Source organism: Rhipicephalus microplus, chromosome 1 (genome assembly GCF_043290135.1).
Source record: "Rhipicephalus microplus isolate Deutch F79 chromosome 1, USDA_Rmic, whole genome shotgun sequence".
Lineage (NCBI taxonomy): Eukaryota > Metazoa > Arthropoda > Arachnida > Ixodida > Ixodidae > Rhipicephalus > Rhipicephalus microplus.
Window position 1 is genome coordinate 134790013 of NC_134700.1, and position 25388 is coordinate 134815400.

General features: G+C 47.7%; 1 protein-coding gene across 1 annotated transcript in view; it reads right to left on the reverse strand.

Moving 5' to 3' along the window:
- Positions 1-19035: 19035 nt before the first annotated feature.
- Positions 19036-25388, reverse strand: part of LOC119178369 (arylsulfatase B) — a 74773-nt gene continuing 68420 nt past the window's right edge. Inside the window, exon 11 of the mRNA XM_037429573.2 lies at positions 19036-19262. Coding sequence (XP_037285470.2) covers positions 19125-19262 — 138 coding nt within the window. The 3' untranslated portion in view covers positions 19036-19124. The remainder of the gene's footprint in view (positions 19263-25388) is intronic.

Here is a 25388-nt window from a genome sequence, read left to right on the forward strand (position 1 = left end):
GTGACATAAAGGAAGTCTTCCAGAACGCTTGGTAAGCAGACGCGATGTCTGGCTGATATCGGACCACTTCTTTCAGACGTGCTGTGCTTTATCTATACAGGCGGGGTTACAAAGTATATATTTGCTTCGGGAGAATCACACTAGCGGTGCAACTGTCGTGGGTACTGATATGGAAACACTTGAAATGCATAGAAAGAAGCACAGCAGAAATGCAAGCATGCTGCTTCGTAGCTTGCATTCAAAAAGTGCTAGGGTGTGGGTCTCTCATAATCACATCGTGGTTTTGGGACGTTAAACCCCACATATCAAATTAACCAAGAGCTAGGCTGAAAAAGAGCATGACATAAAACTAGTGCACGGACGATCGTGTTGCAACACTTGCTACTCTCTAGGTTTTATGTTACCGGCCTATAGCACGAGCTGATACTGCCTGGCGCAAACACCACCAGATTGTTTGGAAAGAGAGAGAGTAGTAGAGAAGAAAGGCAGGCAGGTTAACCAAGCTTGGCTCGGTTGGCTATCTGCACTTGGAGGGAAGGCGGAAGGAGGCCCCATTCTTCGTACTGCGATATAGTGACAAAACATCAAGACATACTACCGCCTGGCTTCAAACTTGCGATGCATCCAGCAGCTGCGTTATGGAGTCTTCGTCAACCTGACGTGCTCTTATCGGTTCCTGGAATCTTTAGGAAGGCACGCATGTCAACGCTAGCCCTGAAGCAATTGACTTTGCGTCTGTTGGACGCAAGGTACTTCGACTGCATACATGTTTACACCGATGGCTCCACTAATTCCAACAGCTCTACAGGAGCAGTGGTTGTTCCGTCTGAAAATGTGTTGCTTCAGTACAAGTTTTCTCACACCACGACGTCGACAGCAGCAGAGCTCGCAGCACTTTAAGGTGCAGTAAAGTACATTCTTTCGGCAGCAACCTAACCAATGGGCCATTTTTTGCGACTCCAGGTCAGCCTTACAGTCACTACGGTTTGTTATGCAGCACGGGTTACACGAACACTCAGTATATCAGATAAGGCACGACTACTACGAAGCGCTCAAGGAAAGTCACGATATCGTATTTCAGTGGTTGCCGAGTCATTGCGGAAATGTCGGCAATGACCGCGCGGATTAAGCTGCTCGATCGGCTCATGACCAAGACCAGCGTACGCTCATACCACTCGTGAGAACGGACGCTGCATGGTAAGTACAATCACTTGCCCGCCGTATACCTCTCCTACAATAGAATACGCCGGGTTTCTCCAACACACACTTGTATTCGATCGACCCAAACTTGCACCTTCGTTTGCCATCCGGGCTCCCACGATGCGCTTAAACTTTACTGTGTCGCATGAGGTTTGGCATGGCATTTACGAATTCGTACTCTCGTCCCCTAGGAATGGCGAGCACTTCGGCATGCAACATATGCGCCTGCGAGGACACGATTGAGCACATTCTATGTTATTGCCCAGCATACCAGACTGAACGACGTAATATGGAAGCCAGGTGTAAGGAATGGACACAAAAGTGCTGTGTTTAGGTACGATTTGTGGTTAAAGGGCTTGCAAGCGCCGAGGAACGCCAAACCGAAACTAAAGAAGACGAGCGGAGGGCAGGTGGCACGAAGGCGATAACAAGAAATGAAAAAGAAGAAGAGAAGAAGAAGGAACGTGGAAAAGCGAGCTCGAGCGGGGAGGCCACGAAGGCAGACGAAGCAGTGCGCCGCTCGAGCTGGACGAGTTCCTGGGAGCGTTCCTGAGCCGGACGTGGGACCCGTACGTGTCGGCCAGGTCGAGCTCCGGCGTGTTCGTTCGGGGTCGAGTCCGCCGGCCTGTTCAAGGTGCAAGGACGGGGCCTGCTGAACGGCTCCTGCCTGGGTGCAGTGGCCGGGAGCAGGTTCGTGGCGAGGCCTACCGGGCGTGGTCCTCGTGAGCCGGGGCCTGACCCTGAACCTCAGGAGTTGCGACCCTGACTGCTGGCCGCGACGTCTGACTAAACGGCGCTGCACACGGTAGCGCATCCGTGTGTCGTCAGCCGTTCCAGCCGCTCCAGCCGTGCCACCTTTGCCCTCGCGCACGTCGACGATCGCATCATGTCGGGACGACGGGGACACAAACTGTGAGGCAGCGTTTTTCTCTTGCGAACTGAGAACTCTACGCGCTGGACTCGGAGTAAGCGTAGCCGCGAGCTCCCCGCATGCTAGAGGTCTGACTCTCGTACATGTTGCGTGACGCGTGGCGTGTAGGGTTGGACATATAGTTTTATTTTCACCTGCCACTTCGTTCTCTAGTGTATAATATAACGCTTCTTTTGTTCGCATCCATTGTTGATGTGAATCCTTTCTCGTCCGCTGTCAACAAACACAGTGACGAACGTCCTTAACCATCACAATTTCTGGCGTCCGCGAGACAGGACTAAGCTCTCGCCTTACATCTGAGAGCCTCACGTTGTTTGTGTGTGGCGGACGAGAATGGACGACAAGAGGAAGCTAGTTGAGCTAGGGAAGGAGATGGGGCTGAGTGGTGAGGCTTTGCTGGCATGGGTGAGCGCTGAGGAAAAAGAAATGAGGGACCAGAGAGCGAAAGATCGAGAGGAGGCACGGCTAGCAGCACAGGTGGAGCATGAGCGTGAAATGGCTCGCATGGAGGCAGAAAGGCTCCTGCTCGAGGAGCGACGTCGTGTCGCAGAAGCGCAGCGGCCGAGCACGAGTTCTGCGGATGATAGTATGGGTGGTGGTCAGAGTTTTCGCAGCCCACACAAAATGATTCCGCCCTACAATGAGAGTAGGGACGAACTGGATGCGTACATCCAGAGATTTGAGAGGGTTGCCATGAGCCAAGGCTGGCCAACCGACAAGTGGGCCCTGTCACTGAGCTTGTGTCTAACGGGTGAAGCCTTGACCGTGGTAGGACGGATGTCTGCAGAAGACTCTACGGACTACGCAAAGCTCAAGCAGACGCTCCTCCAGCGGTTCCGTTATACAGAGGAGGGATACCGCACGAAGTTTAGGGATGCCCGGCCTGAGAATACTGAGACAGGTCGACAGTTCGCGGGACGTCTCTGTGGATACTTCGACCATTGGCAGGAGCTGGCGAAGACTCCCAAAACATATGATGCACTGCGAGACAAGATGGTGTCCGAGCAATTCCTCAGGCGGTGCGACGAGAAGTTGGCTGTCTTCCTGAAGGAGCGAGGATGTCATAGCCTGGACACGTTGGCAACAATGGCTGATCAATATTTGGAAGCTCAGGGAATTGTGAATCTCGCTAGAGGAAAAGACGAAAAAGGGAAACCGATGGCTACAGCTAAAGTTGACACTGTCAGCGAAAGCAAAGGAAAACCGCTTTGTTTTCTGTGCAACAAGCCGGGTCATCGAGCTTCCGATTGCTGGACAAAGTCTCGAGCGCCCAAGTCGACGTCGTGCTGGATCTGTAAGAAGTCAGGGCACAGATCCGATAGTTGTCCCTCAAACTCGGGAAAACGTAGAGAGGCATCATGTTCCGTCTTGGGATACCAGAAAGCGCAGCAGGAGAAATCAATGGAAGATGCGCCTGACAATCAGGATGAGAAACATTGTCATGACACGTGTGATGGGACCCAAAGCAACGCAACTTGCGACAACGGGTCAAAACAAATGCCAACTGTAAAGGGCTATCTCGAAGGGAAACGGGTTACCGTATTGCGGGATACCGGTTGCAATACAGTAGTGGTGAAACGATCGCTAGTTCCTGACTGCAACTTGACTGGCAACACCCGTACCGTTCGCTTATTGGACCGATCTGCAAAAGTCTTACCAGAAGCAGAGGTGTACATAGATTCTCCGTTTTTCAGAGGTCAGGTGCTTGCTGTTTGTATGGAGAATCCATTGTATGAAGTCGTGCTTGGCAACATTGCGGGTGTACTATCAGCTGCCCGACCAGCCCCGAAGCAGCCAGCAAGACGTCCAAAACTAGCTCAGATTCACCATGATCCAGTATGCACTGAAGAAGAACCTGAAGATGCAACCTCATCAGATAGAAGACGACAAGATGACATGTCGGCGGCTGCAGGAAAAGAAAGGAAAAAGCCCAGTGAACTGATTGTTCCTCGGATCCAACCCCTGGATATCAGCCGGGAAGCGCTAAAGAATTTACAGCACGCAGATCCCACGCTGGAAACCTGCTTCGCCGCATTGGGGAAGGTCATATCTAAGAAGCCAGCAGTCACTGAGTTTGTGCTGGTACGCGACATTCTTTTCCGGCGCCACCGCACGGCAGAAAGGCGAGACTTGGAGCAACTTGTAGTACCCAAGGATCTTCGAAACACCGTAATGAAGATGGCTCATGAAGGCCTTCTGTCTGGTCACCAAGGGCAAAGAAGGACAACAGACCGTGTCCTTACAGAGTTTTATTGGCCGGGTGTACGGGCTGATGTGATACGGTTCGTGAAGTCGTGCGACGTATGTCAGAGGACCGTGCCTAAACACCTCGTCGGACGAGTTCCATTGGGAAATATGCCTATCATAGACACACCTTTTCAGCGGGTCGCCATCGATATTATTGGCCCGCTGTCACCAACGTCATCCAAGGGCAACAAGTATGTCTTAACGATGGTAGACTTCGCTACGCGTTACCCGGATGCGGTGGCACTACCGAGCATCGAGACAGAGCGCATAGCGGAAGCACTAGTAGAGATGTTCTCCCGCGTTGGAGTGCCCCGTGAGATAGTGAGCGACCGTGGAAAGTCGTTCACCTCGAGTCTCATGCAGGAACTCGGTCGGCTACTTTCATTTCGTCAGCTACCCACAACGCCTTATCACCCCATGGCCAACGGACTTGTGGAGAGATTTAATGGCACTCTCAAACAAATGGTTCGCCGCATGTGTCAAGAACGGCCGCAACATTGGGACAGATACTTGGCTCCCCTGCTCTTTGCATACCGTGAAGTTCCCCAGACGAGCCTTGGATTCGCACCGTTCGATCTCCTCTACGGCAGATTTGTACGCGGGCCAATGTCGATCCTTAAGGAACTGTGGACAGGGGCCAACATCGATCCTGAAACGAAAACAACATACGAGTATGTTATAGATCTCCGGGAGCGACTGCAATACACCTGCAAGGTAGCGCACAAAGAACTCCTGAAGGCGAAAATGACACAGAAGAAATATTACGATAGGAAAGCAAGAGTTCGACACCTATCACCCGGCGACAAAGTATTGCTGTTGCTACCATCAGATAAGAATAAATTGATCTTGACATGGAAGGGACCCTTCACAGTGCTTGAAAAACGCAGTGACTATGACTATGAGATAGATCTCGGAACACGGAGAAGTCTTTTTCACGTTAACCTTCTCAAGAAATACCACGAAAGGGAGCCTATTGCTTACTGAGTGTGACTTTGTGGTTGAGTACATTAAGGGCTCCGACAACGTAGGTGCCGACTACCTCAGCCGCATTTGACTTCTCCGCTGGTTAGCGTTTACTGGTGGCACAATTTCTTTTCATGTCAATTCACCCTTTCCCTAACAGAATGAACTTCTGTAAATAATGTTTTTTTTTGCTATGTTTTCGCTTTTGGTTACTCCACCTCGCGCGCTTGTGAACAGTTGTTTTCCCCCTAAACAACTTTCTTGAGCAGGGGGATATTTGTAAAGAATGGACACAAAAGTGCTGTGTTTAGGTACGATTTGTGGTTAAAGGGCTTGCAAGCGCCGAGGAACGCCAAACCGAAACTAAAGAAGACGAGCGGAGGGCAGGTGGCACGAAGGCGATAACAAGAAATGAAAAAGAAGAAGAGAAGAAGAAGGAACGTGGAAAAGCGAGCTCGAGCGGGGAGGCCACGAAGGCAGACGAAGCAGTGCGCCGCTCGAGCTGGACGAGTTCCTGGGAGCGTTCCTGAGCCGGACGTGGGACCCGTACGTGTCGGCCAGGTCGAGCTCCGGCGTGTTCGTTCGGGGTCGAGTCCGCCGGCCTGTTCAAGGTGCAAGGACGGGGCCTGCTGAACGGCTCCTGCCTGGGTGCAGTGGCCGGGAGCAGGTTCGTGGCGAGGCCTACCGGGCGTGGTCCTCGTGAGCCGGGGCCTGACCCTGAACCTCAGGAGTTGCGACCCTGACTGCTGGCCGCGACGTCTGACTAAACGGCGCTGCACACGGTAGCGCATCCGTGTGTCGTCAGCCGTTCCAGCCGCTCCAGCCGTGCCACCTTTGCCCTCGCGCACGTCGACGATCGCATCATGTCGGGACGACGGGGACACAAACTGTGAGGCAGCGTTTTTCTCTTGCGAACTGAGAACTCTACGCGCTGGACTCGGAGTAAGCGTAGCCGCGAGCTCCCCGCATGCTAGAGGTCTGACTCTCGTACATGTTGCGTGACGCGTGGCGTGTAGGGTTGGACATATAGTTTTATTTTCACCTGCCACTTCGTTCTCTAGTGTATAATATAACGCTTCTTTTGTTCGCATCCATTGTTGATGTGAATCCTTTCTCGTCCGCTGTCAACAAACACAGTGACGAACGTCCTTAACCATCACACCAGGCTCTGTAAGCTGAATTCACGGCCGCTTACAGAAGAGAAGATCCTGGGACCTTGGCCGACGGCTTCCCATACGCGCAAAGCCATGAAAGCCCTCTTTTACTTTTTAAGGACCACCAGACTTCACGACGGCTTGTGAAAGAACAGTGCGAGACCGTGCTGTGTTGCCTCGAGCTGAGTATTCATGCTTCTCTTTCTTACTCCTCTTCTTTTCTATATCTTTCCGTTCTATTACGTACACCCGCATAAGCTCAGCAGCCGGATCAATCATGACGCGGCAGTTCGCCCCTTCAGTGCTCGCACGGACGTCTTTCGCAAATCTTTTTTCCCTGATGTTATAGAAGCGTGGAACAAATTGCCGCGACATATTGTTGAAAATTCTGACGCTAAAAAATTTGAATGTGCTCTTGATGTTTACTTTGCCGAGCAATGAATATGCTATTGTGTTATTGTTCAAAGTTGCTGAAAATATCAATGTCTGTATTTACTTTCCATATCCTATGCTTCCCTCTCTGTAATGACCCTCAAGTGAGGGTTGGCAGTATAAATAAATAAATAAATAAATTATTCTCCTTTTCCCCCACCCCAAGTGTAGCGTAGCCAACCGAGGCAAGCTTGGGTGACCTCCCTGCCTTTCCTCTCTATTCACCTCTCTCTCTCTCCTTCAATTTTGAAACGACAAGCTAATAATAACAACCACTTACCATTGACGACGCCCGTCTTGGAGGATCTATCAAGTTTTCAGTATTACCAGCGAAATGGCACGACGAGTGCGCATCTCCTAAGCATTTCCAGATTTTCACGAAGCATTGACGCCCATTCTCAGCTCCCACGCGTTCTTTACCCAGCCGAGAGCAGGGGAGGTGGAAGCTCACGTGTGCGCGCGCGTTTCTAGTGGTGAGGAGAATAGTACGCTTTGGGCGTTCAGCCAACGCCGAATAAATTTCAGCGCAACAATTATATTGTAGTTACCGGGCTCACAAAGGTCACTGTGCTCGCTGCACAGTCTATGTTTGTGAAAAGGGCGCGCTTTTCAGACACAGCAAAGTAACAATGGAAACACATATTCGTGGTACCAAAGTGGGGCACGTTTTGATGTGCTTGCTATTCTTCATGTGACATTTCAGTTTGTTGCTATCGCATTCATTGCTTCGCCTTTGTGGCAAAGCTGGTACTTTTTTCATAACAAGAACAGTCTCTAAATATTGGTTCCTAATATTCGGCAAGGACTAGTGGTGTTGTACCTGGATGTGAAGTTGAAACACTTGTAAAATATTTTGTGCTGTTGCCATGCTCCTCTCGATAAATATTTTATGTGTATTTCATGCACGCTTTTCAATGTGGCTTATATAAACACAAGACGTTTCTGCCCTTTTAAACATTCCATTCTAAATTGGTGGTTTGTTTCGAATCAATTCCGCTGGAACAGTAGTTGTAGAGTAACCTGGCATTTTTGCTTTGCACACGCCATTTTATCAGTCAGAACTGAATGTCTTCTTTAAGTTTTACGTCTATTGTCACAAAGAAGAGCGTTTGGGACTTCCAAATGGGGCAAAAAAAAGAAAATTTCTGCAGCCCTAAAGGGCCCATTGCTCATGGCGTCTAGTAAAGGAGCTTACGCCAAAACATAGGTGGCATAAGGGATCCGAGTTTCCTGGAAGGAAACTTCTACAGTAAGCAATGCTGGGGTGGATCCAAGCACTTCAGAACCAAGTGTTTTGGGTAGACGCAAGCTGAGGGAAAAGGTGCGTTCACAAGCAAGGCGCGTAAGACATCGGTAATGTTGAAGGGAAGTGCATAGACGGCGTGCAGGTGTCTTGCTATTTTTTTACTTGTCGCGCTGGAGTTGAGAGTGGGTCTCCATTAGCGTGAGCCAAACTCCGTGGCTTTAAAGATGCTTGTCTTTCTTGGGATACTTCAACGCAGAAATTTCGTTTTGTTTTTTTGTCTCTCTGTCACCCCAAACAATTCAACCATCCGGCAAAAGTCCAGGCATTCAGCCAACGCCCAACCACGCTGGTCTGGTGGATGCGTTTCTAATTATGAACACTCTTGATCAAAAGCAAATTATCACCCCATACAAAAGTAAAATTTTGACAGGAAAACAATTGTTTTTTATTTTGTATTTACATGTAGGAACACAGCCACCAGATCGAGGGGGCTTGGGGTTGAGGAATTGGTGAAACTTCCACCTGGCAACTCAATCTCTTTGGATGACAGACAGACAGAAAAATAAACACAAAGAAAGCAATTTCTGGGTTGAAGAATTCCAAGAAAGACTTTCGTCTTCACAAGGTCATCGCCATTTAGACGGAAAGGGGCACCGGCGTGCAGAAGGTAACTGTCTCGCCACAGGCAAAGCGCGAAATCTAACAACCTCATTACTGGCATAACGGTTACAATGAAAGCAAGAGGAACACCGTGGCAATGGCCAGCGAGAGCACTCCGTCCCGTACAGTGATTTAAATAGACATTTTTTTCTGGCGGAGTGTAGAAGGTTTTGTATACCCTATGTTACAACAGCGCCGCGGTCAGTTTTGATGCTAAAAAGTGTTTGCTGGAGTATCGCGCACTATTCAGAAGGTTTTAGCAATGTTATATTTTCACAGCACCGCGCCGAGATCCTCTTGAAGACCTGCAGAGTGGTGCTCATGTAACGCGGCGACATTCCTTTCTAGAGAAGGAATTTTATATAACATGTTAAAGTGACCACACGTCCTGACTTTCTGAGTATTTAGTTGTAAACACATCTACCCCTTGTGGCTTGAATCTTGTGAAGACGTAGGTTACAATTACTCGGTGGAAAACAACGCCTGTTCACGCTAATTGTTCGACTCCAAGCATAACACGCTTTTTGTTAAATGGAGAGCCACAATTCATGACACCCGACGGATAAGTAATTCACATGAAAGACTAAGATCAGTTGCCTTTTTGCCTGACCAGATTCTGCTGCGACAGCCTTCATTTGACTTTTGTCCATATTCGTCACAAAAAGGTTCCGAAACTTGCCTTTAGCCCCGCAAAGCTTCAAGCCGCGAAAGTGAACCGCTCTGTAAGACGAATGTGGTTGCTTCTTTGTTGTTTCTAGTCAATATCTAGGTGGCGAAAGTTGTTCCAAGATTGTTTCTCAGGTTTGCTTAAGTAATGCTAGGGTTTTTCGCATTATTTTTTAGCGCAGACTGGTTCAGGCTAGTGCACTACATTCAAAATACACTTTTTGAGAAAATACGTGTTTTTTTATTTCATTTAGACTCTCTGTCCATTCAAGAACAGTTAAAAAACGTAGCTATCTGAAGCAGTTCAAATAATATTGCCTCGACATATTGCCTGCATTCAAACAATGCGTCCATCACCGCGCGCACAAGGACATACATGCGCGCCGTCTAGTGTTGCGCAGAGACGATGATGATAACACGAGAACCCAGCTAGCTCCGGCTGATGTGCGCCACGCACTTGGGACTCCTCTTGAAAAAGTAGAAGAAGGAGACATCTTTGGTGTTCTGCTGTAACGTTCTACGACCATAGTCCCTTTGAGTTGTGGGCACAGGTTCGCCCTTTAATCAATACGTTTTATTAAACCCCTAGTCCTTCAACATCGTTATACTTCTGGTGGACGTGCTGGTTAATGAATCAAAGCCCTACGAAGGCAAGACAGCATAGTCCCGACCACCAGCGAGTTGATCCTGGGGAGCTAACACCTGTGCATTAGAGGACCAGTCACCGTCTTCGAGGTGATTCACTAGAATTCAGGCCACTCCACTTCACGCCAAGAAGAACTCAGTCAAAGGACGCCACCACCATGACAAGTCATGTAACACCGGCCCAATTGGTGACAAATCAGCCTCACCAGCCACCAGTATGTCATGGCGACTCTTATGAAGACGTAGTAAATTGGCTGAACCTCTCTGAGAGAGTGGCAAGTTTGAACAGTTGGGACGAGAGAGAAGCTCCGCAGCGTATACTTTGCTTTTGAGGACTTCGCAAAGACGTGGTATGAGAACCATGAAACCTCCTTTACGACCTGGGATGAATTTCGGCGGCAAGATCTGGTGACTTATGCCAGCGCGGATTGCAAAGTAAATGCGCAGGCTGCGCCCGAATCCAGAAACCAACTCACCAACGAAAGTGTCGCAATGTATATGGAGGACATAATCCGCCTGTTCAAGCGCACAGATTCCCATATGGCTGAAGATAAGAAGTTACGCCACCTCATGCGAGGGGTGAAGCAAGAGCTATTCGCTGATTTCGTCCGCAACCCACCACGAACAGTTGCGGAGTTTCATACGGAAGCGACAGCTATCGAGAAAACACTAGAACAGCGGGCTCCACAGTACAATAAACTACGCACCTGCCAATATCTTCTCTGGAGGCCAGCGAAGTGACAAAGACGCCCTGCAAGAACTCATCAGGTCGGTGATCAGGGAAGAGTTCTGCAAGTTGCAAGCACCTCACACTACAGAAAGACTGTCTGTCGTTGACGTAGTACGAGATGAACTGAAGCAGATAATACGTGAGCCGGAGCGTGCGCCACAGCCGATCCAACGCATCCTAACGTACTCTGAAATACTCAGACAACCCGCGGCGCACACCAATGCAGCAGTTGCGATAGCCTCTCCTTGACCACAGACAGTACGCAGCGCCCTTCGTCCACGGGAACCGACCGCTACCTACCTGCCACGAACCCGTGGTGTAGCTCGCTACGTCGATCAAAGGCCCCGAAAAAGTGACATCTCGCGTGACCATGAGCGCAGGCCTTTGCGTTTCCATTGCGGGGAAGCACGTCACCTGTATAGGTTCTGCCCTTACCGACAGGCAGGATTAAGGGGCTTTCCGTTGTACGCACCATGCTCTCGAAAACGGTGAAAGGCCAACAGAGATCGAAGAGTTCTTGTCCACGCGCCAGAGCCCACTCACTCCACGCCAACATCAGCCAAGATCGCCGTCACCCAGGCGTTACCGATCACCCAGTGCACGTGCTTCTTCCGCACGGTCTGGGCACCGTTCTACAAGCCCACACCCGGAAAACTGAAGCAAGCGACCTGTGGAGGTGAGGCCGCTGATAACTACTTGCGAAGATCCTCCATTACGCTTTCAAGGTGACTATGCTATGTTTACAGAGGATAAGCGCAGCAGTGCGAAGATTACTTCAGATTTGCGGTTGAAGATAGGCGGATGCGAGCTAAATGCTTTAGTTGGCACCGGTGCTGATTATTCGGTAATGAGTCACAAATTAGCAAAGAAACTGAAAAAGGTTGTGACGGAATGGAGTGGGGCACAGATACGCACGGCAGGTGGCCACACTACTACGCCGCTTGGCAGATGCACCTCAAGGCTCGAAATGAAAGGCTTTACTTACGTTGCTGACTTCATCGTACTGCCGTACTGTTCAAGTAAGCGTATACTAGGAATAGATTCTCTGCAAGCCAATGGAGCCATAATTAATCTGCGCAGATCCAGCGTAACGTTTTCGAACGAACAAGTTGTGTCGGCGGAGGAATCAAAAAAGCGACGTCTTACTCCTCTGCGCGTTGTTGATGATGACGTCAAAGTGCCACCACGCTGTAGTGTAATGGTGCTTGTTGAAAATGAGGCATTTTGTGACCACGAAGGAATAGCGTATGGAAACGTAAGGCTCTTTTTAAACAAAGAAATTTGCGTGGCGAGGGGTGTTGTTCACTTAAGGAATGGCCGCTCAGTTGTCCTCCTTACGAATTTTCGGAATGAGTGTCAGCACATTGCGCAAGGTATGGCTATCGCCTATTACCACTAGTTCTGCATGGTGACTGAACTATGCAGTTTAGCGACAATGCTAACCACTCCACAAGAGACCTGCAACGTCGGCGCATCAGTTAACGTCAACCATAGGCTCCCAGAATATCAAAAGAAATGATTGTTAGCCCTTATAAAAGAATTTTCGGACTGCTTTTCAACGTCATCTAAGATGCAACGCACGGATATTGCAAAACACAGTATTATAACAGAAGAAGCCACGAGACGATTTACCAACATCCATATCGAGTATCGCAAAATGATCATCAAGAAACAACTGTAGGAGACGCTTTTAGATGACGTGATCGAGCCTTCCAGCAGTCCACAGGCGTCTCCCGTAGTGCTTGTTAAAAAGAAAGATAACAGCTTTCGATTCTGCGTCGACTATCGAAAACTGAACAGCGTAACAAAACGGGATATATGCCCTCTGCCGCGTATTGATGTTACACTCGATCGACTATGGAGTGCGAAATACTTCTCCTCCCTTGATCTCAAATGAGGAAATTGGCAAATTGAGGTGGATGAGCGTGACCGTGAAAAGACGGCATTCATAACCCCAGACGGCCTTTATGAATTTAAAGCGCTTCTATTCGGCCTGTGCACAGCGCCAGCGACGTTTCAGAGAATGATGGACGCTGTCCTCGAGTGACTGAAATGGCAGTCCTGCTTGGTGTACATGGATGATGCAGTCGTATTTTCCACTACATTCGACCAACATCTAGGGCGACACCGCACAGTATTGGAAGCCATTTGTTCAGCAGACTTGACCATCAAGCCAGAAAAATGCCACTTCGGTTTTGAAGAGCTTCGATTCCTCGGACACGTCGTTAGCTCCGAAGGCGTTCGGCCAGATCCCGAAAAGACAGCTGCCATCGCGATGTTCCCGACACCCAAAGACAAGAAGTCAGTACGTCGCTTCCTGGTTTTATGCGCCTAATATCGGCGATTTGTGGAATATTTTTCGAAAATTGCCTAAAGTCTTACTAATCTGACAAAAGACGAGGTGCCCTTTATGCGGGAAAGTGAACAACAGGAAGCATTTCATGAGATAAGAGCACGTCTGCAAGCCTCTCCGATCCTCGCCCACTTCGATGAGACTGCCTAAACTGAAGTTTACACTGATGCGAGTAACGTCGGCCTCGGAGCCATTCTAGTCCAGCGGCAAAACAGCCAAGAAAAAGTGCTAGCGTGTGCCAGCCGCAAGCCTTTGAAAGCTGAGACAAATTACTCTGCAACCGAAAAAGAGTTTCTCGCAGTCATCTGGGGCATAAGTAAATTTCTGCCGTACCTCCACGGTAGACCATTCCGAGCAGTCAGTGACCACCATTGCCTGTATTGGCTGGCGAATCTTAAGGATTCCTCTGACCGACTAGCAAGACGGAGCCGTAGGCTACAACAGTACGATGTTACTGTGGTGTACAAATATGGGAAAAAGCACAGCGATTCCGACTGCCTGTCACGCGCACCAGTGGAGACGAGTGAGCCGGAGGAAGAAGACTTCCCGTTTCTAGGCGTCGTCCAGGCATCACAAATATTTCAACAATATGACCCCAATTTGCTGCCACTTATACAGCGTCTCCAAGGACTCAACGTTAAAGTCTCGCACACTTTATTCACAGGGCTCCCTTCGGTTTGTCTTCGAGAAGGGCTTCTTTACAAGAAGAACTTCAAGCCTCATTGTGACAAGTTTTTACTCGTTGTACCTGCACCTTTACGAAACGAGATTCTGCACGCATGTCATGATGAGCCAACATCTGGACACATGGGTGTCAGCCGTACATTCACCAGAATTCATCTAAAATACTACTGGCCAAAACCGTTATCATCAGTTCATCGCTATGTGAAAACTTGCCGTGAGTGTCAAAGACACAAAACTCCATCCGTGAAACCTGCAGACCTCCTCCAGCCAATAGAACCGCCGCATTTCCCATTCCAACAAGTAGGTATGGATCTTCTAGGCCCGTTTCCGACATCGACTGCACGCACGAAGTGGATAGTCGTAGCCACGGACTATCTCACTCGTTACGCTGAGACTGACTCGCTGTACAGTGCAACAGCTCTTGAAGTTGCCAAGTTCTTCATCAAAAACATAGTCCTCAGACATGGTGCACCCAGCGTCGTAATTACAGATGGTGGCCCAGCTTTTACTGCAGACCTAATGAAATGTCTTATGCGAATGACCTATACCGACCAGAGAAGAAATACAGCATACCATCCTCAAACAAACGGCCTAACGGAGCGCCGGAACAGAACTCTACTGATATGCTTTCAATATATGTCGACGTTGAACATAAACTGTGGGATGAAATATTGCCCTACATCACAAACGCATATAATACAGCCATTGAAGAAACAACGCGAGTGACACCATTTGAATTTGTATTCGGCCGAACAGTCACCGCTCCACTGGATTACATGTTACCACTGAATTATGAAAGCAGCAATCTACCTGGCGTAGACGACTTCCTGTAAAGAGCCGAGGAAGCACGACAGATGGCGAGATACAGAATACGCCGCCAACAGCGTATCGACTCCTATCGGTACAATCAGCGTCGTACCGAATCGCATTTTCAACCAGGTGACAAAGAATAGATATGGACCCCAGCGCGTCACCATGGACTTTCTCAAAAACTTCTTAGCCGCTACTTCGGGCCTTACGAAGTATTCCATCGTGTTAGCGATGTAACGTACCAAGTCAGGTCCGCTATACACGGGAGCTCAAAACGCCTCAACCCTAAAAAGGTTGTACACGTAGTCCGGATGAAGCCTTACTATGAAAGATCATCGAAAAACCAGTGACGCCTACCACGAATCTATTCATTGCCTGACGCATCGGGACGATGCGTATGAGAAGAGGGATTATGCCGCGACATATTGCCTGCATTCAAACAACGCGCCCATCACCGCGCGCACTGGGACATACATGCGCGCCGTCTAGTGTTGCGCAGAGACGATGATCATAGCACGAGAAACCAACTGGCCCCTGCTGATGTGCGCCACGCGCTTGGGACTCCTCTTGAAGAAGTAGAAGAAGGAGACATCTTTGGTGTTCTGCTCTAACGTTCTACGACCATAGTCCCTTTGAGTTGTGGGCACAGGTTCGCCCTTTATTAAATACGTTTTTTTACACCCCGAGTGCTTCAACATCGTTAAAATATGACCATTTTTTTCTACTCTGGCTCTACGCATCCAGAACTGGAACTGAAGATTTCCATTTCCACGACACATGTTGTCTTAAATGATTCTTGTATACATATTGCGTAGTGTTATGTTGTCTAAATTTGTTTTATAGCTCGTGGAACAGGGCATATTTAGTGTATTTTAAATTTTCCTCTATTCAACGACGACCTCTATTCTGCAGGTTGCACACGTTCTCATTCGGCAGTCAGTGTTATCGTTAGTGTAATTTGGAGTTCGTTAAACTGGCACTAGCTTTTCAAGAAGAAAATATTTAGAAAAAATGTTTGACCATTTTGGGTTCTATATACACTCTGCTAAGAAGTGTGGTAAGCTCTCCCAGAATGTTGCTTTGCGTAAAGCAGAGGAGAATATTGCGGCATGAAAGAGGGCGAAGTATAGACGAAAAGAAGCGTGAATGCAATTTTGTAGTTCAATATGCCATGCATGGACCAACAACGGAACATGCGAATAATTGTCTGCTGGTGACACAAAACAAGCTCCGAGTAAAGTACAAGCTTCATCTCACTCCTAAGAAGTTGATGCCGCTTGAAAAGCTATCCAAAGTTATAAGCGTTGGGAATTTATTAGATGCTTATTTGTTACATTGACATAAAGTTAATATCTTAAAACCCTTTTTCTGAAAGTGTTATTTTTGTTGCGTCCAACAGTTACGCAAATCAACGATAGCTTCTCTTCAAACCAGTATTTTCATATAAAATTTATCTTGCTTATTTTGTATAGGTGGGACAGTGCATTCACGCAGAAATATTAAAAAGAAGCGGTAACTTCTTGTACTATTGCCAACTGCGTGTAAAGCAAACTTGCCATTTACGAACTTTTCTACTCTATTTGTGGTAGCACCGAAGCCTAATAATGTGATGATCATGGAGGCAGGTTCCCGGCGTTCGTCCCCCCAATGCAGCTGCCAGTCGCGTCTAAGTCGCACCAAATGTTTGTTCGTTAGAGCCCAAGGCATAACGTGCATGTGCTGGCAGTTCTTCATTTTCACAAAGGTATTTTTGACATATTCAGTTGTTTCTTCACCGTAATGTTGAAATTTGCCGAAACCATACAAGCCACAACAATAATTATTAATTTTCAACGAAACTGTAAATATTTTTTATCTATGATCGTGACAGAACGCGAACTACATACAGTCACAGACGCAACATGGGTGGCCCAACTACAGAGACAGTGCTCCGCGCAGAAACCAGGCATTCGCACCTCATAGATCTACGTGCACGCCGTCATCGTCGTAGTGCTTTAAAGCCGCGTTCACACTGAGCATTCCGGCCGCCGAAAGTGCTCCGAATCCGTTTCGGCGGCGGCGAGATCCGCCGAAAGGGCCCTCTCCGCGCCGATCGCTCTCGGACCGATTTTTGCGGCGTCTGCCGCCGAATCGGTCGCCGCGGACCAATAGGAGCGCTAGTCAAGGAATTTTGAAAAATGGCGGCCAAGCCCTACTCACTTGTTATGCCGCAGTGCACGTAACTGAATGTTGAAGCCAACGGGAGTTTAACCTACTCTGTGCCTACTTCGCGTCCGTATTTCGTGGAAGAGTCGACCGAGCTTGCTGTGGGCGTGACCGAGCTTGTTGTGGTCTTGCAGAGCAAAACGAACCCACCAACGCCGCTGGCGTCAGTGGTTTTTCTGCTCTTCGTGCTATACAAGACAGCCACTTGCCAGCAAAGTAAGCAGTACTGTCGTTTCTTGCTTCTTGCGTACGAGAATCGTCGAAGTATACACCACCGGATATCGTAGTAGCGTTTGCGAGCCGCGACAACAACCGGGCGACAGCGCATCCATCCCGCGTTCACCCCGTAGTAGATGGCATATTCGGCGGCGCGGGGTGCGTCCAGTGCGAACGACGCTGTGTTTCGGCAGCAGGGAAATTTCGGTCGCTGTAGAAAGTGGATGTTTCAGTGTGAACTAGGCATTATCGCTTCGTCATTTTCTCAAATCGGCCGTTGCTGTTTCCGTTCTTTAGTACTCACTCAATGTATGTACTCGTGGTCATCAACCACCGCGATCGTTTCGCAGTCATTTGTTGGGCTAGCTGGTTGATTCTTTGCTTTGAGTAGAGGAGTGGTGAGTAGGGATTTACTCGATTTCTGTTGCAGGTACATGCATATAATAATGATAATTTTCTGATAGACCACCTAGTGGCCTTTACTCTTTCGATGACGACAGTTTTCTTCTTGCTTTTCAGTGGGCCAGTCACGAATTGTTAAAATCTTTCACATTGTTTGGCCCATACACGTTAGATGGTGATAGCTTTTTTGGTCAATTATTGAGGACAAGCGGTCAGTAGCGGGGTGTCACCACCTTCCGAGGCACATACCTGTAGGTGACACAAATTGCGAACAGCCGAAATAGCTGCGCTAATAAAATTGGGCTCTGACGAAAAATAGCAGCCCCTTTCCTGCATTCTCGGTGTTTTGCTCTTGCTATTGCGTGGTTTGAAGCCTTCAAATTTAATGAATATACAATATTATGAGCTATTTTTGTTACGTCTTCAAATGGCAAAAGAATAGAATGTGTGGACGCAAGAGCGTTTTTGTAGAATCTGCCGTCGAATTCGTATATAAACATTCATGTAATATTTTCGCTTAATATACTGTTCCCTGTATTCTCCGCACCGACAAGGCATGTAAGCCTTGACGTAGATTCGAAGTATCAAGAAGACGGGTACTTACTGTGCCCGCGGAAAATCTCTATTTTAAGGAAAAATAAGGTTGCGAAAACAGCTTGTTCTCTAACGTGAAAGCACACTTTACCTTGTGTACATACTTCGTCTTATTGAACAGTTTCCATATATAGGGCATCTTTGTAAGTTCCAGCATTGTTTAAAAGACACATGACCCTTGTAAAAATTTCTGGTATGGTGTGCATGCCCAAACTGCAGTAAGTTTTTTTTCGTGTATTAGTTTAGTTTCACTTTCGTCATGGTAGCTACTAAGCGCTTCAAATTTTCACCCTCTTTTTTATCGTTGCTACGTTACATTTGTCTTTTAGAAGCCACTTTTTAGGGACGAAGCTACTTAGGGTTTGGGTCTATTCTCACTACGATGATATATCTAGCCACCGGTGTTACATATTCGAAAGAGCAGTCCTTAGAATGTCCACTAGATGGTGGCACTTCTATATTATTAATACATGAAGAAACGGAGTGTGATGGCTGTACTTGAAGTGTTCACTGCATATATGGACGGACGAATGTACATACATATGGATGGACGAACTTGCGGATGTACAGACAGACAGAGGGATGGCCACACGAACCGACGCACGGACGGATGGATGCACAGACGAAAGAACGGACGTACGTACGGACGCATGGAAGGACGCACGGACGGATGACCACACTGGCGGTCATATGGAAGATTACACACACGGATGGACGCATGGACAGACGCATGGACAGACGGAATCAAGAACGAATGGGCGGAGGAATGCATGGACAGACTCACAAACGCTTAGCTCCCGCCAATCATCCTTGGTTCTGGGGATATGATGTGATTATTTCATCACATAATTCACGACAATTATTCAGAATACACAGTACAAAATCACAGAGCTGCAATTACGTCGTTAGACAAAGTCACTTTGGTTTTAATCATGGTGATTGCTCATGTAACAAGGATTCTCTGGCTCTAACGATACGTTTCGAGTTCACGTTAAATTATCTTTCCAGCTGACCCACGCTCCACCATGATTATGAGGCAATGAGGAGGAATCTGGGTCGAGGTTGCTGGGCTTTACTGCCTCCTTTTTGTAGGACGAAATACGAGCTTGCAGCTTTTGCACGATCTGTAAATAAAGAAAAAAAATATGACAAAAGTCCCAGTTATGTAACATGAAAATGATCTGAAAACATTCTAAAATGATCTAACTGCACTCTAGAACGCTAGATGTTACCACAAATGCTCTTTTCTTTCTATTTTCTTGTTGCCATTTGATTGAAATGTGACTGCTGCCATGGGCAAATTGCGCCTAAACCACTGGGAACTATGCACATAACCTACCAACCTTGTGAGTGATTTTGAATGAAAAAAAGAGGAAAGTAAGCCCGGTAACTGTCTCTCATGGGGAGGACACTTCAGAAGTAGCTCACGAGGGGGGGGGGGGGGGTAAAGGAGGAATTAAAAGGATAAGATTTAAGAAGAAAGGATAAGAAGAAAGGATAAGAGTTAGAGAGGAAGAAGAAAGTGAGGTGAAGGAACAGCTATTGACAGAAAACGACGGAAGTAAAGAGGAGATAGGAAAGATCGACATGGTCTCAGGAATCCGAGGACGTGGCACCTCTCGACGAGAGCTCTTGTCGGCGTCAGGAGGTGGCTAGGGCGAGCCTAGTCGGTCAGAGCTGCGCTGTTGTCGGAGATCTCGGGGGTACAACCGGTCGGCATGATATTCAGAGAGTGAGTCCCCTTCGAACTTTGCAATGAGAATGCGTACTCATCTCGAACATTACAGTTACTTAAGGAACACGCGGCCGCTAGCGATAACGCTGGAATCTTTGATGACACTTGTATAAAAACCGACGCGCTTGAGCGCTTGCTGTTTTTCTGACAGCCTACGCTGTGTTCGCCACAATCAGAGTTCTGTGTGCTTATTTCTATAGTTTGGCTTTCTCTCCCTGTCAAACGTGCAGCTAAATGAAGAGTTTAGCCTTGAACACGCTTGCAACTACCTTCGTTGATGTCACAACCCCGTGAGATTATTTTCTAGGTTCGGCATGTTGCGACATTTATCTGGCAAACATTGATGTTTCTGAACGGTGTCGTATATATCCAGGACGGCTGGGAAATTCAAACCAAGGAGGGTGTTTTTGTAGGACCTCAAAAAACAGCACTGAAAATGGCCCGGGTATCCCCGAAACCCCAGGCCCAAGAGACAGATCACGAGATAGTAGGTTCGGGCTGGGGCCTGGCTCGGGCCTGGTACCTTCAGGAGCGGTCGTGCTCGAGCTTGAATAATGCCTTTATTGTGCCAGGTTCCCTTACTAACCGGTATACTGGTGTGAGTATGCCGTTTCGCTTTATTGTTTTGAGAAGTTTCATGTCCCGAGGAGACCCATTCTGTTTGAGACGCTGTTGTTGAGTTCTCCGGGAAACTTGGAACAAATAATAGTGCTTTATTGCGCGCAATAATTGCACAGTATGAACAAAACGTCTAGCATTTGGTTGCATGTATTTGCTACAGGCAATTTGCAGAAACTCTTAACTTGAATTTCCACAATTGACTGAAAAACGCTCTTCAGTACCGTGTAAGGGAAGGCTTTCCGGTGATACTGAGGCAACAAAAATAGTACAGTGCCTAAATTATTATATTATGTGCGCATTTGTGAAATTTTTTGAATATGCAGCTACGCTCTCAAGCCCGCCATGCATATTTCCACTTATCTGACTCCGTAGACTGTTATATGTGACTTGTGAGTAATTATTAAGTCAAGAGCTGTTTTTCATGAACCTCAAGTGCACGGTGCAGTGCGTCTCTTATCTCAAACGTGCCAATCGATGTCAATGTTTCCGATTAGTACTTGCAGCAAAGCAGTTTCAGTGATTTATTGTTTGGCGTTTAGCAATGATACTCAGCTTTTACCTTGATTACCCATCGTATAAAGCACATTTTTCGCTTCTGTCTACAACTTCCTTCATCATTGTCGAATTTGGCAGTATTATATAAAAGTGTGCTAATTGGTCGAAGAGAAACCACGTGGCATTCTAAAACGCGAAATCGCCCCGTTGCAGAGGTGAGTAAGAGCTCTAATGAAGATGATCATTATCATGATGATTTGCGGCTGTACCCTTAGTAACACAGATGTGTACTGCCACGGGTGAATCGACACATTTTACCGCATAAATTTATAAAGACTCCAGTGACTCCCCGTATTGAGAGATTTTTCATTCCTGGAAACTTCTTCCCCCCGCTTCTGCCATTTTGGGGTATTAATGGCGAAGTCAAACACATCAAAAGTAGAAACATGAAGCTCAACTACTGTAACAAAATTATGTCATTCAGCCAACAGGTTGTACGCGCTTAGGTTATCTCTCCTTAATGTCCGCAAAGATTCAACTTGTTTGCGTCACAAAGTTTCGCAAGCTGCGTAGCTGCTGCGCTTATCACTATACCTGAAGCGCCCACATATGCTGTCTTCCTTCTACATGTTTGTTAAATATTTCAAGAATACCAATCACTTGGCTCGCCGAAGTGTGTCTGGAGAATGTGTGTCTTTCAAATGCAAATAATTTATTTGGGTCATTCAGGCACTTTTAACATATCTCTCTCTCTCTCTCTCTCTCTCTCTCTATATATATATATATATATATAATATATATATATATATATGTATATATAAATATATATGGCACAACGGGAGCGTTGTCAACAAGCATAATTATATTTATTTCCCAACAGTTTCGGGAGGGGTCCTCCTTTCATCAGGGGATGAGTTATACCTCATCCCCTAATGAAGGGAGGACCCCTCCTGAAACTGTTGGGAAATAAATACATTTAACCTTGTTGACAACGCTCCCGTTGTGCCGTGTCCCATACCTTCACGAAGAGTAAGTGGCTCATTGAAATATTACTCCCACAACATATATATATATATATATATATATATATATATATATATATATATATATATATATATATATATATATATATAACGCAGTAGCGAAAAGCCCGAACAATTTCCACAATCTGATGCTCCTTATCTACACCATAATCATCATCAGCCTGACTACGTCTTTCGTAAAACAACTAAAACAACGGATTCTCCCATGTTTCGCCAGTCAACTCGGCCCTGTGCTTGCTGGCGCCACTTTATAACCTCAAACATCTTAATCTCATCTGCTCAACCAACTTTCTGCTTCCCCCTAACCCACTTTCCTTCTCTTGAAATCTAGTCTGTTGCCCTGATGACCAGCTGTTATTTTGCCTACGTTTTGCATGCCTTGCTCATGTCCAATTCCTCTTCTCGATTTCAACTATGATATCCTTGACCGCAGTTTGTTTCCTGACTCATTCTGCTCTGGTCTTGTCTCTTACGGTTACACCTATCATTGCCTTGTCCAACGCTCGCAACGTTGAGGGCACATCGAGTGAACGCTCATTTAACTCATTTTTAAGTGATAGAGAGGATGCCAGAAAGCGAAGAGCACTTTCGCCAGCCGAAACGCGCGCCAAAGCGCTTTCGCTTAAAGGCCGTTTCACATGACACAAACTAGCGATTTTTAGGCTGCCAATTCGCTCGCAGCAAAAAAAAAAGCGCAGTCCGCTCCCACAGCAGCGGTCCGCAGCGAGCTTCCAACATGTTGGAAATTTTCGCTCTGATCGCAGCGGCGGGAGCGATTTTCGGTCGGGACCCGTCGAAATAAGGCTGGTCCAGCCAAGCCGTTGAAGTAAAGTTGATGTCTTTGTTTTGGTAATGGCCGATGCTGTGCATTTTAAAATGAATTCTGACTGTAAAGTGTTCTAGATGACAAAAAAAGCAAGCCCTTCGTTACCGTTCACGGTAACTTCTTGATATCATAATGCACCTTATATTATATGGCATTCGTGTCTGTCACAAAGAGCGGCAGTAAGAACTCGCCACTTCAGTCGCAGAGCGAAAATCGCGGACTGTTCGCGGTCCATGTGAAACAAAACCACCATTAGCGGTGGTTGCGAACAGTGCGATTGGAGTGAATGGAGCAATTTTTTTCGCTGCAATCGCGGCATGTGGAACAGCCTTAACCCGGCCGCCGCTGGTGTTGCGAGGGGTAGCTCAGCAGATCGCGTTCGCGAATTGTGACATCGCACCTGCAACTCCGGTGAGGCGCGAGCCAGGGGCACCAAACGTAAACGTCGGTAGTGGAATACCAACCACACCGACGAAGTGCAAATCAAGCACGCCAATAGCGCTCGAGAATTGAGACGGTGCGCGGGTAACACCGACGAAACATGAGCCTAGGAAGCTGAGCGCAGGCGTCTTCAACGCGTCCGCAACACCGACGATGCGCGAGCCGGAGAAGCCGACCGATTGCGCCGACAGCGGAAGGCCAACGCCGACGAATCCTTGACGACGTCGTCATCGGCAATGTCAACGGCGAACTCCTCAACAGAAAAACGAGTCGAAAGAATGTTCAATCGACGTGCGTTCGAACGTTGCGAGTGGTTGAAAAACTGAAGTGAGAGAGAGGCGACACACGGCGAGTGCGAAGCAGGCAAGGGACAAAGTGATGTCACCGTACACTGTGAGAGAAGGCGTGACCCTCTCGGCAACGTCCCAACACCTGCAGCAAGGGGAATGCAGTGAGGCGCCTTGCCATGGAGACACGGACAGACTGCACTACACAGGCTAGTCAAAGAGCTGCTTCGCATCTGAAATGTGCCTTCAGAAAGGCGCATTTTAAATGTTTAAGTTTAAGCTCAACTGCACGATAAAGTTATGTTTCTTTGAGGGTGACGTTTTTTCCATCATAATAGCTTGACAATCATAGCTATTTTCAGGCTCTTGTGTTAGGGAAATTGTAATACAAAATGGCATGGCAAGCAGCAAAATGCTCATTTCTGGGCGTCTTGAGGTGATGAGCTCTTTTTAATACAAAATATTTCATGGTCGAGCTCAATCGGGTGTGCGGCGTGATCACCTTTACTGTGCATACGTGGCTCTCCACCTCTCCCATCTCGTACGCTCTTCCTCTCTAGCCTCACAACGCCGACCCAGGCAGCGTGTACAAGCCTCAGCTTCGTCCCATGCAGCTTCCTAAAATTAACTGGAGGAGACTCTGCCGCTGCAATCATTCAGCGACCTTGGGAATGATAGGAAGTGCACAGATTTGCCTAATCGGCATAGTTGCAGGTGGCGAATTTAACTTGTGGTATTGTTTATTACTGTGTTTCGGTTTTGAACTTCGGTTTTCAACTCTTTTGAACTTCGTGCCACGATTTGAAATGGTAAGCCCCAAAAAATATTACGCTGGTGAAGTGCAACTGCTAAACTTCTGCCTATTGTTGTTTCGTGACAAAGCAGCTTCATACCGGCCGAATGAGAAGCGCGAATGAGAAAGGTTGATATGTCACTTTATAATCAGCACAACGTTACGAGATGGAGGTAAATGATGCTTACATCACTTCCGTGTCATGAATATCTAGTTTGGATGTGTCGTTTACCTTCGTCATTTATTCTGGCCACATGGTAGCAAATTTAGCATATGAGAAGCTAGCGAAATGAGCGCGAGCAAGCTATGAGCGTGGTATGTTGTCATGTTCTTACATAACACGCGTGTCAGGATTATCATGCTTGCACCAGCCGTATACTTTCGTCACCCATTGACGTCACGTAACACCAAATTTGGTATATGCGGAGCTATCAAAATGACCGCGAGCGCATCATGAAGGGCCCAATGTACTCCAATGTAGCGTTGACGCGTGCGCACGCTGCGCAAAGTGACGCTACGTTACCAAAACGCGAGCACTCTATAGTCTGCTACCGGTGCGACCAGCGTCCGTCGGCGCGGGCCGACTGCAACCGGCACGAAATGCGACATGCTGCATCGCCGGATGCCGGATGGGACGCCGGATACGCTGAACGCACATGCGTCAAAGCAACGCAGCGCGGCGTGCGCCTGTAAGTATAGAGAAGGACTGGCGCCTTGCGTGGCAACGCCGGCCTGATCCGACGAAATGAACGTTGGTGAGCACTGTTATGCCTGCGAGTCCAAACCGAACGTCCATGCATCTGAAAAAGGCAATCTGTGTCACGGCCAGCACGCGAGCCCACCTGAGGCGAACAATTCAACGGCGTCATCACGCGGCGGCGCCGATCTGTCCCGCAACGCACATCGAGCTCTCTCAGCACACGAGCCCGTCGAAGCAATCGGCATCTTTCTGTTTGGCGAGTCTGATGCAATGCGTGGCGACGTCACTCGTCCTTGGCTGCAACCGCGC